This window comes from Oncorhynchus mykiss, chromosome 2 (genome assembly GCF_057628025.1).
Source record: "Oncorhynchus mykiss isolate SJ-2025 chromosome 2, ASM5762802v1, whole genome shotgun sequence".
In the NCBI taxonomy this organism is placed as follows: domain Eukaryota; kingdom Metazoa; phylum Chordata; class Actinopteri; order Salmoniformes; family Salmonidae; genus Oncorhynchus; species Oncorhynchus mykiss.
The window spans coordinates 28,688,943-28,703,678 of NC_143023.1; the positions used below are offsets into that span (position 1 = coordinate 28,688,943).

Below are 14,736 nucleotides of genomic sequence, written 5' to 3' on the forward strand. Positions count from 1 at the left end.
TTTAATATGTGTTTGAGGAAGATTAATGCTGGAATATTTCACTTTAACAGTTAAAGAGGCTTTTGTACTTTGATATCTGTGGAAAATGAAAAACTCACGCAAGGGATAATTCATACCTCTCTATATGTTCTTAAGAGTGGTACTGTAACAAGAACTTTGAACTCAACCTGTCTATCCATAGGGCAGAATATAAAATATGAATGAAACTACTGTATAATCTATATCAAATGCTTCTCTTTTACTTTCTTTCACTCACTAAAGATTAATGTCAACAAGTCTACCTACAATGTAAGCATTGATAGAAGGAGAAGACAGGGAAGAATGATCCACCTAAAGGCAATGTTTTAACCCACCCCGACGGAGCTCTTAAACATGGAAATAATGCTGTGTCTGTTTTGCAACAAACTCAGCTCAGCAGCTGGCAGAGCCCGTGCCAAAGGGACATGCACAAGCCATGACATCATCAAACTGAGCAGGAGGAAAGGAGTTCACGCATTCCTATCAAGATGGGGGGAAGGGGGCAGGAGCCAAAAATCACCATTCCTTCCTTCCTTACAATGGTTCCACATCTAGTCCCTGCACACATTGAGAAATGTTAACTCCTCTCCCAAATTCCCCTCAATTTTCCTCCCATGATCCTATACACTGATTATCAAACAGTCTAAATATATGCTCAGTGTCAACACTTATTTTATAGATAGCACAACTGCATACCCCTCAATCTGACATGAATTACTTTAAGAAAGTCTCATGTGAAAGCAGCTGGTTGATCTTTTGAAGAGAAAAGGGGGACTTAGATAAAGTATTTTAGAGCAGTCTATATACTGGTCAGTTTCTAAAACTCCAATGTTTTACAATGGCAGTCAAAATGTCCAGGTTTCTGGTTTATGGACTGCTATGGCACCTGGAGGGTTGAATGGCCTCTGCTTACTCAGGGAGCATTTAAACAGAAACTAAGTTACACCTCTTTACTTCCTTCTGGTGGACAGTGTCTGCAACATAACAATGTGTCAAGTGAAGGAAACTGGCACAGCCTACAATACAATTATTGATTTACAGCCAGTGTGTATGGGAACCATAAACTAATAATACAGAATATGAATACTGTATAGATTGGGGCGACAGGTAGCCTAGTGGTTAGAGCGTCGGGCCAGTAACCGAAAGGTTGCTAGATCAAATCCCCAAGCTGACAATCTGTCCTTCTGCCCTGAACAAGGCAAGCCTTGTTCTAAAATGTTCTGCCATTGTAATCCTTTGGGCAGTGTCATCTTTTTTTACTTTTACTTTTTTACTTTTATCTTTTTTTTTCTGTTTAACCCACTGTTCCTAGGCTGTAATCGTAAATAAGAATTTGTTCTTAACTGACTTGCCTAGTTAAATAAAGGTTAAATAAATAAATAGATAATACATAAATTATTTCCACTTTCAAATAGCTTAAGGTCAAACACCATCTGTGTTTGGGTAAGAGTGTCTGCTAAAATGATGTAAATCTGTGGGTTTGTGTTGCAACATCACAGAGATGAAAGATGCTCCATCATTTAAGTTATAGAACGCACCTAACTTGTGAGATATTTTGAAATACTAAGAGGCAGAGCATTTGGACAAAAATGCTTACCATCAAATGGAGCTGTGCTGTTGAATATGCTGAGCATTATGTGAAACAAACAGGATGTGCTATTTATGTTGGAGATTAAAAAGATTCCATCTGTGACTCATTTTTATTGCTGACTATTATCACAAAAATCTCATCAGCATACGACTAGAGAAATTAGTTCACTCCATAAATTAAACTTGTCTCAAATGTAATTTACATTTGGCTATTATTTCAACAAGACAAATTATTTTTAATCACAAAGCTTGTAAAATGACAACACAATCTGACTAAATAAGTTCCTAATTTTAAAGGCAAAAATCCTTACATCATTGACTCAAATAAGTAGGTCAGAAAACATTAGCAAGAAAGCACAGGAGCATTTTGACAAACCGATGACCCTGAATGAATAAGCACTTCTTTTATGTTTTTGTAGAAAATGTAATTCACATGTAAGGTCTTACTAGGGCAGCTTTAGCCTACTTATATTGTCTGTTTTTAGCTGCGGCTGTAGGTAAGGGTCTCCCACGACCAGCTCCAAACTTTAAACTGGCATATTGCACTTCAGTCAGACCCTGAATGACAAGAAAACACCATCATCATCATCATTACAAATTGTAATAGTAGAAAAGGTAGTAATAGTAAAATCTCACAAAAAATAATACTAAGAATAGTATAATACACAAACATTTATTTAAAAAAGTTATTTTACCTGTGCTCCGTCCTGGTTGTGCTCATAGGCTTGAAATCTTTTCTTTCCTTTGGAAATATTATGATACAATATGTTAAAGATACAATTGATAGCCTATATAATATACTGCTGCTATAGATGTAGAAAAGTCACCAATCATGAATAACTAATCAAACAGTACTTACGAGGGTCGTGTCTCAGTCTGCAGACATACAATGTGATGACAATCACCACAATAGAAAGAAGGATACACATGCCGCCCAAAGAGATGGCCAGAAACATTCCCTGTCTGGACCTCTCCATTCCTAAAAATACACAATTTATTTTGACACATAAGAGTTCTACATAATTTTAAACTTAAACAGAGAGACATTCTAAACAAATGCAACCCATAGCCCTGGGGCGATCTCTCTTACCCATCCTGCTGACTGTCTTGTTCATCTTCACCCCACTGGTGCTCTCCATAACACAGGTGATCTCTTCACCTTCAGCCCAGGTATGGCCAGGTACAGAGATCTGGACTCTGACAGTGGCTGGCTTCTCTGACTGAACCTCAGGTAAACGCTCTGAGGACTGAACCTTCCCCTCCACCTCCCAGTACACCCTGGCTTGACTGGGATCCAGTCCAGACACCAGGCACAGGAGTGGGACTGGGGATGAGGGGGCCTCCTGCCAGTCCACAGGCACCAGGACCTCCAGAGTAGCTTCAGAGGTGATAGGGTCTGAAAGACAGAGGACATTACATGACATGGCATAACTACCAAATGTATAACTCCCAGGACTAGAAAATATGAAAGCTACTATAAACCATGGAGAAGCATCTGATCTTACCAGAGACTTCCAGCACACTCCCATTGCCCATGTTCAGCATGGCACCATTAAGCAGGGCACAGTAGAAGATGCCCACACTTGTCCTGTTGGCATTGATGATGTTCAGGAGGCAGGCCGTGTTGGTGTGGACACTGTAGGTTTTTTGAGGCCAGAGTGTGAGCTTTCTCATAGGTCCCACTTGCACCCATACGATATAAGAGCATTCCCCTCCCATTTCACTGATGTCACAGTGAAACGTCACATTGGTACCCTCTGCCACTGTTAGTGACCCTGGGTACTGGTATACCACTGCTCCTGCTGTGGGAGAGCATACACATAGTTAAAAGTCTGACTATAGAGACTAAATCATCTGCAACTTGATATTTAATGTACAGTCATATACAACAATAGTAGATGTTGTGCATTTCAATAATCTTACCAACAATCAAGTGTGCAAGGAGAAATGTCACCTGCATCCAACTTGAACACATCTTTAGGGTGAGGTGTTCTAGCACACATATCAAGTGCCAAACTGCTGAGATTGCCAAAGAGTGCGGAATATCTATGTACCGAAATAGGTCACGAACTCACACCACTCCTCCATCATTGCAGACAACAGATCAGCACTGACTCAAGTCATCACATGGCTTAAAATGTGCTTCAAAGTGATGCATGAATAATGTCGCTGTTCTACAGCCTGGGGTATCATAAAAACACACACTTTTATTTATTTTTAAATCAATGGAATTTCCTTCATACAAGTGAAAACAGTTAACAGTTGTAATATACTTTCAAAGCCTATTTTTACATCAATGTTGTGAAATAGGGTGGCAGAACAACGTGGTGGCGAATGTGTCAATAAATACAAAGAAGGTTAATCCACTTGACAGTGTTTGTATTATAATTCACCTCCCTGTCCTCAATTTTTCGATACCCTGACATCCCAGTACACAAAATTGTAGCCTACATGTCCCCAACTACGTCACATCTTGTCCCCTTACCTTTATATATGTCCCATCTATAGGAGAGAGGGTGTGCGCGAGAGAGAGAGGGCGAATTTTGGGCATGGGGTGGGATTGAGGGCGATAGGAAGAAAGAAAGTTGTGTCACAATGTGTATTTGATTACTGTTATCAGGGAGAAAAGGTCTCATTGTTGCAGGTAAGTAACAATCGTGCACTTGTAGGCAAGTTTAACTACCTAGATTACGTTGTGTAGTTGTTACAATTGCATTCTCGCTTGTGTTTCTGGAAAAATAAAACAGTAAGTAGGCTAATCACTGCATGTCCTTAATTCAGATACCGCTGTCATCAGTTTTCCGAGTAGAAGACAAGGGTTCCACATACGGATAAGGGAAATTGTGAATGACGTGCACAATCTTCCTTACAAACAAAGATTGGAGTCAGACTGCAGTTAGAGTGCAGTATAACTGTAGTATGCTGCAAATACTGGGTCCAAAATAAAAACCTATTTTTTTTTTGCAGTAATTTTGCTGTGTAGATATTCTGCAATCACTGCGTCCAAAATACCACAGTCGACTGCAGTTTCAAAACGGAAATATTTTTTGTAAGGGTTTCCTGTTGTTCAATATCAATTTCAATGAATGATACACAACCATTTATTATGGAAAGATATACATGATTTTAGTACAACTTTTAGTACAAGACTAATCCTATCGTTTATCAAAATCAAAGGGTGGTTTATGTTTTTGTCGTTATTTTAGTCTTTGCAAACATCATGTCGACTTCATTGGCTGTCAGTCCTTGCCATTACTCCATTTATGAATCTGAGAGGAGTTTCCCTCAGTTGACTAAATAGTGGCTGTGTCAGGCTGTTGATTTTGCCTCGTGCCTTTTTTGTGCCTTGTTTCTCAAAGGTTTACAGCATCAAGGTGAAACTGATACTCCGATAGCAAATCCTTCTGGCCACTGGTTGGCGTCATACACCACGAATGTCTATATTTACGTTCTCTTCCAACGCGCACACTCATTTTCTAGGGTCCGCCCCGCGCCATACACCTGTCCTACCTGCACAATTATCTGGATGATAAAATAACCGTTTCTTTCAGACAGAAATTGTTTCTCATCAAGTAAGCAACCAGGTTAATTCCCAACGTCCACTGTGTGTATTTGGCTTTTCTTTAAAAAAAACGTTAGTCTACCTGTATGATACATCATGGAGAAAAGACCAATCAAATTTGGGATTATTCTTACTTTGGCTGTTTCAGGTATGGCAGAAACGTATCTATCTATCTACTCTTCCATGCATCTCAATGTGTTGATTATACAAAAATATGTAGCCTATAACACATTTACACATTACATTTCTTTAAAGACTTCTATTGTAGGGCAGATATTCCCAACCAGGGGTAGTAAGACCCCTGGAGGAACTCGGCCTATCCACAGAGGGTACTTGAGAAGACTCATGAGACCATAGGCCTACTGGTAAAATGCACATGAGGGGGTACTTCAGGGGTACTCCAGGTAGAGCAAAATTCTGTTGGTGAAACAGTAACCGAAAAAGGTTGGGAACCACTGTTGCATGGGAAGCATTGGACTGTGTTGTACTGTAACCTACACTTCTTCAACACCTACACTTGTTCTGGCTCGTGGTGGCCCAACACCCAATTAAGACACTTTATGTTGGTGTTTCTTTTATTTTGTCAGTTACCTGTATTTAAGTAAATCATACTTTGTGGTCAAACCTTATCAGCACACAACCAGAATACCACTTTTTCATGATTCTCTTGTCCCCGGCTGCTCTGGAGCCTTCTTGATGACATTTTGGCCAATAACAATTTTTATTTTTATTTTTACTTGAAATTGCTTCCTCAGGTGCCTCAAGTGATGCCAATATACTGGAGTTAAAACCCACACTGAGAATATTTTTTAAATCTTAGCAAAACATCTATCATAATCTGTCAATCTGTTATAATGTATAACATGTCTTCAGGGCTATGCAGAATAGTATTATGGATTTACAATCGACCCCACTCAATCAAATATTGGGATAAGACAAAACAACTTATTTCCCGCACTGAGAAAACACATTTGCAAACTTTGTTTTGGAATAAATTAGTCTAAATAATGCATTATGGCAGTGATTGAGATCACAGATGGTGACCCCCCCCTTTCAACTCAAAGTGTCTGTTTACAGATAATAATTTCCACGGTACAAGGCATCCTTTATTGGCTGTAATTGGCACTTCAATCAGTCAGTCTCTAAGGGTAATGGCAGTAATTTATTAGATGGCTGTGCAACAGTATTTCTGCTCATTTCTGAATTTCGGCTTGTTTCCCATTCTCCTGTACAGCACTCCTTTTCTTTGCTGACGTAGTGCCTGTTTCCCGTTTACGGAGGGCAACCCCCAGCAGCAGTGACAAGACCACCCCAGCTACGCTGTCCGCATACTACTTATGCGTCAGAATCACCAACCAGATTTACACTGAGTCACTCAATAATCAAAGCTCTAAGGAGTACAAACAGCTGAGGAAACAGGTGGAGCAGATGGTAAGAGTGTGTTTTTTACTGCTCAAGTCTGTCCATAGAGCTTCAACTCATCACTCAGTCTATACCCACAAAATAACTCTTTGTCCTGGAGATACTTCATGCTTGCCAAGACAAGTCACCCACCATAGAAATATAATTAATAGAACGGGCGTCCCCATTCAAGTCAATTGTGGTAAATGGGTGGACTGGCGGCCATTGCGAGTGTACCCATTGGAGAAAAGCAGGAAGTAAAAGCAGGAAGTGTACCCCTCAATATATGCTGTGATTTGTTGATTTAACTCAACTGAAATTTAAAAATATATTATATTGCATGAGACACATCACTTATTATCATTTGAATGAGGATTCTACATTTCTATGGAAAGGATTGCATCACAATATATGCGGTTAAAAGGGGGTATAGAAGAATGACGCTGGATTGGCGCACATTCAACAGATATGATCTAACAAAGTGGATATTCGTCAAATACGTCATGATTGATGTATATTAACAGGCATTTGATTGGTGATGCTGACATGAACATGTATTGGGGTTGACATCTATACAAGCATAATACACACATTAAGAATAGCCTATATATGTAGGCACATTTTGCTGGTGAGCTTCCGGATCTTTCCCCCACGGCATTTTCCCCCCACACATTTCCACAGCATTTCCATTGTTTTGGTCAAGTTCCATTGACTTCTTTACTGCATTTATACCAAGCAACCATTGCGAGTGTACCAATGAGTTTACCTGTCAAATTGCCATGGTTAGATGTTCCCAAGTCTGTTCTATTCATTGTATTTCTATGTCACCAACATCATCAGCTCTCCAACACCTAGCAGCGAGCACTATTTTAACAGTAAACAGCAAAAACGAGCCATCACTACTAGCTCACACTCCAGTTGACCCACTCCACTACACCATAGACAAGGATACTATAGATACCTCCCTTACAACCTGTTACAATATCCTCAATATTCAAACAAGTGAAGGTGTGAAGACATGCCTTGTAGGCTTGTAGGATAATACTAAAGTGCTCCTCTGATTGCTGTGTCTTTCTTTTTCAGATGGATGACGTCCACAGCTCTTTGCCAGAGTCTGACAAATATATGGGTGTATTTGATATAATCTTCAGGTGAGCTCTAATGTTGAATTTAATATTCTGCCATTGAAAAAAATATAATTTTTAAGGACATTGACAATTATAATTATTTTTGACTACTGGTCTCACTCTTGCAGTAATGGATCAGTCATTGCAAACTCGACATTAATGTTTGGGACTACATTCATGATCATTCCAACTTTAGCTAAAGGTCTACTTTCCATTCATATCCAATCAAATAAATCCAAAACCCTTGACCTGGACCTCGCCTATACTGAAGGTAAAGAAGATGGCAACCTTATCTACTTCTGCTGTGCAGCAGCCTGATTCATTTGTATGTAAAAAAAAAACTGTTTTGTAAATAGCTTAAGAAACTGTTATTAGTCAAATAAAGCAGGAATCACAAATATGTTCTTTATTCCTTAGGTCAACTTCCAATAAAAGCCACACTACCTCTTGTAGCACGTACAACAGCAACCGTAACTTCCTCACCACCATCTACCACAAATACCCCTGCAGCAACGACTACTACAGTTGCCTTAGTTAGTACGGCTAGCCGTTCAGGAAGGGTCGGGGATGGAACTGCATCTACAGCAATGATTTCATCTGGCAACATCACCAGTCTTGCAACAATTAATATCACAAGTAGTCATACCCTCACAACCACCACCACTAGTCCTGACCAAAACAGCACAATTAGCAGCATTACCACTCATATTCCTGAAGAACATAACACTAGAATTAGCAACATTACCACTCATATTCCTGAAGAACATAACACTACAATTAGCAGCATTACCATTCATATTCCTGAAGAACATAACACTACAATTAGCAACATTACCACTCATATTCCTGAAGAACATAACACTACAATTAGCAGCATTACCATTCATATTCCTGAAGAACATAACACTACAATTAGCAGCATTACCATTCATATTCCTGAAGAACATAACACTACAATTAGCAGCATTACCATTCATATTCCTGAAGAACATAACACTACAATTAGCAACATTACCACTCATATTCCTGAAGAACATAACACTACAATTAGCAGCATTACCATTCATATTCCTGAAGAACATAACACTACAATTAGCAACATTACCACTCATATTCCTGAAGAACATAACACTACAATTAGCAGCATTACCATTCATATTCCTGAAGAACATAACACTACAATTAGCAACATTACCACTCATATTCCTGAAGAACATAACACTACAATTAGCAACATTACCACTCATATTCCTGAAGAACATATCACTACAATTAGCAACATTACCACTCATATTCCTGAAGACCAAAACACTACAATTAGCAACATTACCACTCATATTCCTGAAGAACATAACACTACAATTAGCAACATTACCACTCATATTCCTGAAGAACATATCACTACAATTAGCAACATTACCACTCATATTCCTGAAGACCAAAACACTACAATTAGCAACATAACCACCCCTATTCCTGGAGACCATAACATTACAATTAGCAACATAACCACCCCTGCTCCTGGGGACCCTAACATAACAATTAGCAACGTAAGCACCCATATTCCTGGAGACCACAACAATACAATTAGCAACATAACCACCCCTAGTCCTGGGGACCCTAATATAACAATTAGCAACGTAAGCACCCATATTCCTGGAGACCACAACATTACAATTAGCAACATAACCACCCCTAGTCCTGGGGACCCTAACATAACAATTAGCAACGTAAGCACCCATATTCCTGGAGACCACAACAATACAATTAGCAACACAACCACCCCTGCTCCTGAAGACCACAACATTACAATTAGCAACATAACCATCCCTAGTCCTGGGGACCCTAATATAACAATTAGCAATGTAAGCACCCATATTCCTGGAGACCACAACAATACAATTAGCAACACAACCACCCCTATTACCCCTAAAAATCCTCCCCAGAACAGTAGCACGACAGTCTTCCGTAAAACCTCTCCATCAACAACTGCCTCAGGCCAATCTAACCCCCCAGTTGCCCCTACTGAGAGAGCAACAAGCAGGCATCAGGCTGCCACAGGCCAAACGACCAATCATAAGAACCCAGAGAATACGGAGGCGACACATAAGACCACAGAGAATGCTGCAGCTGTAGTTGCTGGGGGCGGAGAGGGAGTCCCAAGATGGGGGATCGCTCTATTGGTACTGGCTGTCCTGACCTTGTTAATCCTCCTTATTCTCCTAATACTGCTGGTGAGTAGAAAAACAGACAGACACACAGATGCACACAGTTTATCCTTAAATGCATTGTAGACCTCCAATTTCTCAGAAACAGCAACAACCCTGCTATAACAGTTACAGTATGTCATGCTAAGGAGGCCATTTTAAAAGTACTATGATTCTTGTCTTTTCTTGACCTTCAGCTAGTGTGGTTGTGCTGTAGGCAGAGATGTGGAAGTTTCAGCCCATATAACCAGATCAACCACGGGGCAGACATCCAAATGTACTCCACACACAGCCGCTTCGACGTGCCTAACGGCAAGCCTAATGTAAGTCCTATGTCTTGGCAGAGAGGCCAGATAGACACAGACTCAGATTCTGCATTCAGCAGGTTGGCTATGGTTACTAAGACTGTCTACTCTGCCTCAGTGTTAGATAGATGTCTCTTTGTGCCCTTCTGATTTTGACCAGGGAAACCTGAGGCGTGGGAAACACTAGCCTTCCCCTCTACCCTCTCAGCCGAACTACCCCTGTAGCTTCCAGGGAGGGTCCCAAGCCATATTCCTCCCCCCATGCCACCTATTTTCATTGATGCACCAAGTTGCTTATCTCCGAAATCAAACCCGCACATAAGCAGATGTTCTTGGTAGACCAGACAACCAATTAAACACAATCATCTGTGAGCTGTGAGTTTATAGCTTTAATCCTACCTTGGGTACATATGAGGGATGATACCAGAGTTATCATCCAAGGACCTTCCTGTATGGGGCATGTTACTCATCAATATCACTTTGAATGACTGGCAACACCATGATTTGACAGAAAAAAGGTCGTGTTTATTGTGGACATAAAAAATATATATTCTCTAATGAGCTTTGAAAGGGATGCTAAATACAAATGCCATGGGATCTACCAACATCAGGGAGAGTGAGATCTCTCCCTTAACACCAAACAAAAAGACAATTGACTGTACTAACGAGACTTGCATGTTCATCACACTGCAGTGCACACCTCAAGCACACACACACACACGAGAGTTTGTGAAGTGAGGAGGGAATCTACTCAGGTTTTTTCTAGCGTTGATATGTATGCATCATAGATATTTGTTTAGTTTTGGAAATGTACAGTTTTAGTTAGCTTACACATTGCTTATATTCAATCTACTGTATAAGGATATTGTTGCATATGTGTTTATGCACTTCGTATAATTGTGTTACATTTACATAGATATTTGGTTTAATTCTGTGTTGCTGCTAGCAGTGGTTTGAACATGTTTGTTATGTTGTTTTGTAAAGGGGACAGTGGAAGACATTGGAGGACTATTTGTTCACAGCCTCCAACTCTCCTTGATCAATTTATTTATCGTTCCGTACTTGTCTGCCAACATTTGCTCCAAGACTGACTAGCATATAATGAGAAGAGTGCCCCCTCTGTCACCTGTCTCTATGGCAACAGAGCAGCAGACAGACACATTGTAATTCACAACCACTCTGTTCTCTTTACATAACCTTCTCCTCCCAAAGCCCCTTTAATTGATGAATCACCGGTTTGATTTATTGTTGCAATTAAGCAGAGTGGATGTCTTTCAGGCTTCGTTAACTAAGGCTTTAGAACAGACGAACATCTGCAAGACAAGCTAACATTACAGTTCTATAGAACAGGTCAAAAACAGACTGCAAAATGTAGTTTTGCCTGTAAATTATTGTGTGCGCAGTATTATCTTTACAGACTGTTTTACACCTTTGATGAGTTGATACTTTCTCTGGTACAGGACGAAATGCGGGGACCATCGAAAAACCGAACAGGGATGCATGTGGTGAACGAATACTGACACACAGGTACAGTAGGTGACACACTTTCTGTATGCTTATGTACTGCAGTGGTACTTTCAGGCAGACAACAGAGGAAGTGTAGTTTCATGTTTTCAATTCCAGGAGACAATCTCCCCTGAATGCTTTCTTTCCTTCCATACATCAGGGGGATGGGGTTCAATGTGAGGTTCGAATAGGTAGACTACTGATTATTGCCGATATAGGTGTGTAGAGACGTGTCAACATACATATTGATTAAACACATTAAAATAACTCCCTAAGAAAACACATCCCTTATGTAATGTTGAAGATACTGTATATATTTCATTGAAGTAATTTACTCTTTTTACAACAAAACATTTTTTTTGTCCCTTCCCTACTTCTCTTTCCTCCAGAAGCTCCAGTCAATTGGGTAAGAAGACCATCTGAAATGGCCTTATGAAGTAATATGCATGGGAGCAATGACAATTCTTTACAAATGGTCCAATTATCTCTGAAGGATCTGAATGAAGATCATGGCGTTGGCTCAATGATTGTAATTTCAACCTGTATTTATTCAAATCAAATCACATTTATTTATAAAGCCCTTTTTACATCAGCTGATGTCATAAAGTGCTATACAGAAACCCAGCCTAAAACCCCAAACAAGCAATGCAGATGTCCTAATGTTATTTTATTCCTAATGTTTTTACCAGTGGAGGCTGCTGAGGGGAGGACGGCTCATAATAATAGCCGGAATGAACTCAATGGAATGGTATCAAAGACATCAAACACGTGGTTTCCATGTGGTTGTTACCATTCCATTGACTCCATTTGTATTTCGTATTATTCTGTACGTAAATCCGAGACACTCCATTTAGTATATGTTACTCCTCCCCGACCAACCTCCCTACTTTAGTTTTTGTCTAAAGTAACCAGGCCTTTGAAAGGTATCATATGTCTTGACGTGCTCAGAAATACGTCAATTATGTTTCTAATGGCTCTGAGGCCAGGTTAGACATTTTGGCTTCCTTGTGGTAATGGGTTGAGTTGTATTTTCAGTCTTTACTGAAGGCAAGCTTAACCTTTGTAAAAAAGAAAGCTGATCCTAGATCAGTAAATGGGGTCAAAATATGTATCCTGCAATTAACATTTCAGAAGAATGAGTAAGGGTGCCCCTAAGAACAATATCCAATCAGGTACAGTTAACAAGAAGTTCATTGTTTTCAAAGACTATAAATCAAATCCAGATCTAATTCCCTACTGCTGGATAAGACATGTTTTGAGATAGGACACTAGCATGCCAAGAAGTTAACTATTCCACAAACCCAACCCAGTGAGTAAAACACCAATGTTATGTATATTTGACAATCGGATTAAATAAATCCACCATTATTAATCAAATCTGTGAGATGTAACTATCTGTACACATTTGAAGTGGCCGTGCATTGGAGCTTTAAACTTTGCATTAAAAAAAAAAATCAATCATTTTGGGATTAAATATTGTAAATAATAAATCAAGTTTGTTAGATTTTATGGGCAGAAGTGGTTTGGATGCGTTCATGGTTTGTAAAAGAGTTGGATGATTCTGTTCATCAGGAGAACTGAAGCTAGGGCAGAACAGACATGCCTCTGTTTGTATCTAAGCCTGCCCTCATCCCCTGGCTTTTCTTTCTTTTATTCTTTGTGTGAAAGGAACAAGTAAATAGCTATCTAGATAACGTGCGTTACAGTTAGGCTGGGTGTGGCGGTGTGATAATGAATAAGGTATTGTATTAAATTACAAAATGAGTCCGACTCCATAACATTGAGAATAACTCAAACGTTGTCCATTATATGCAAGTCAGTGTGTATTAAAAAGGCAACACCTCTTTCTGCTGTTTTGGCCAATGGGCTAGGTTTAACATAAAAAGTTGACATATGGATGTCCTGGTAACAGATACATAACATTCATGATAACCAGCTACCAAGTGACATTGAGAATTGAAGACTTTTCAAGGTGTGCAGTACAAACCGCATTCTTATCCAAAATGCATGAGGTGTATGTCCCTCCCTCTCCATATCCCCTAACTGTATAGTCTGTATTAGATAATGTCTTTCTACAGTTGCATTGTGTATTTTTCCGGGAAAACATCAGTGGTTGCTGTTACTAATACTGTCCAGCAGGAAGATCAATCAATCGGAGAGAAACTTTCAACCAAAACAAATCAGATCACTTCTTATTGTTTCTAACACATTGAGGTCATTGTTTGATTCTGACCTCAGAGACAATATGATTTATCGGTTGGCTGGGCTTAAAAATCAATCAAAAAGAGCAAAGACAGAATGCAATCTTAAGTCATTTGATAACGGTCTAACAAAACATTATTCAAGCGTGTAGATGTACGTACTGATAGAACCATACACCCATGCAATGCTTCTTTAGCCAACAGAGTCAACCTATTCTAATAATACCATCAAGAAAATAAGTCAAAGTCTTTGCATTTGGGCCAATATGACAAAAGTTGTCTGTCAATTGTCAATGGCAAAAGGTAAAATCCACATATGAAGATATGCAGACACAAATACATTAGTGGTAATGAATAAGTCACTGAGTCACTCTTATGTAACTTAGAAACAAAATCAGACAAGTGACAGACTATGACGATAGGACAAATCTAGAAAATATAACAGAGTAATATCACGACATCACCAATACAGACAATACGCTGGCAAGGAAATGTGGCATCAAGACTTGATTATACCTTGAATGCCCTGCCACATACTTGCCCACTGGAATGCCCAGTTCCCACTGCTATTGGCACAGAGGGTGTGATGCTCCTAATACTGACAACAGGTCCGATTACCTCTGCATGGTAAAAGCCAGGACAGTTCGGGAAAAATGGGATAGTTCAGGATCTGATGAAGATTATGCTCCCAACTCTTTCCATCTGAATGTTATTCCTAGTGATATTAAAATGTAATGACTTATGATGAATTAGAGAAAACAAAAACCCTTCCAATTTCTTACTGTGGATTCTGACTTGTTGATGTTGTAAAATGTGTCC

General features: G+C 39.5%; 2 protein-coding genes across 2 annotated transcripts; one reads left to right on the plus strand and one right to left on the minus strand.

Annotated features, from left to right (window-relative positions):
* Positions 1–1,699: 1,699 nt before the first annotated feature.
* LOC110533728 (uncharacterized) lies at positions 1,700–3,717 on the minus strand. The gene is made up of 6 exons (XM_021618206.3): positions 3,532–3,717; positions 3,114–3,410; positions 2,699–3,004; positions 2,468–2,587; positions 2,304–2,350; positions 1,700–2,166 (listed from the first exon to the last, which is right to left on the minus strand). The coding sequence occupies exons 1-6, from the start codon at positions 3,581–3,583 to the stop codon at positions 2,071–2,073; spliced, it is 918 nt and encodes a 305-aa protein (XP_021473881.3). The 5' UTR covers positions 3,584–3,717; the 3' UTR covers positions 1,700–2,070.
* A 4,402-nt stretch (positions 3,718–8,119) lies between these two features.
* On the plus strand, positions 8,120–14,691 carry LOC110486208 (uncharacterized). The gene is made up of 4 exons (XM_021557640.3): positions 8,120–9,932; positions 10,103–10,228; positions 11,671–11,737; positions 12,106–14,691. Exons 1-3 carry the CDS (start codon positions 8,286–8,288, stop codon positions 11,728–11,730), a joined length of 1,833 nt encoding a protein of 610 aa, XP_021413315.3. The 5' UTR covers positions 8,120–8,285; the 3' UTR covers positions 11,731–11,737; positions 12,106–14,691.
* The last annotated feature ends 45 nt before the right edge of the window (positions 14,692–14,736 follow it).

Coding starts and splice junctions, on each gene's coding strand:
- LOC110486208 (XM_021557640.3), top strand. CDS start 8,286: ATGATTTCATCTGGCAACATCACCAGTCTTGCAACAATTAATATCACA. Junction 9,933..10,102: donor TTATTCTCCTAATACTGCTG/GTGAGTAGAAAA, acceptor CTTGACCTTCAG/CTAGTGTGGTTGTGCTGTAG. Junction 10,229..11,670: donor TGCCTAACGGCAAGCCTAAT/GTAAGTCCTATG, acceptor TCTCTGGTACAG/GACGAAATGCGGGGACCATC.
- LOC110533728 (XM_021618206.3), bottom strand. CDS start 3,583: ATGTGTTCAAGTTGGATGCAGGTGACATTTCTCCTTGCACACTTGATT. Junction 3,411..3,531: donor CCTTGCACACTTGATTGTTG/GTAAGATTATTG, acceptor GCTCTCCCACAG/CAGGAGCAGTGGTATACCAG. Junction 2,588..2,698: donor CAAGACAGTCAGCAGGATGG/GTAAGAGAGATC, acceptor GTGTATTTTTAG/GAATGGAGAGGTCCAGACAG.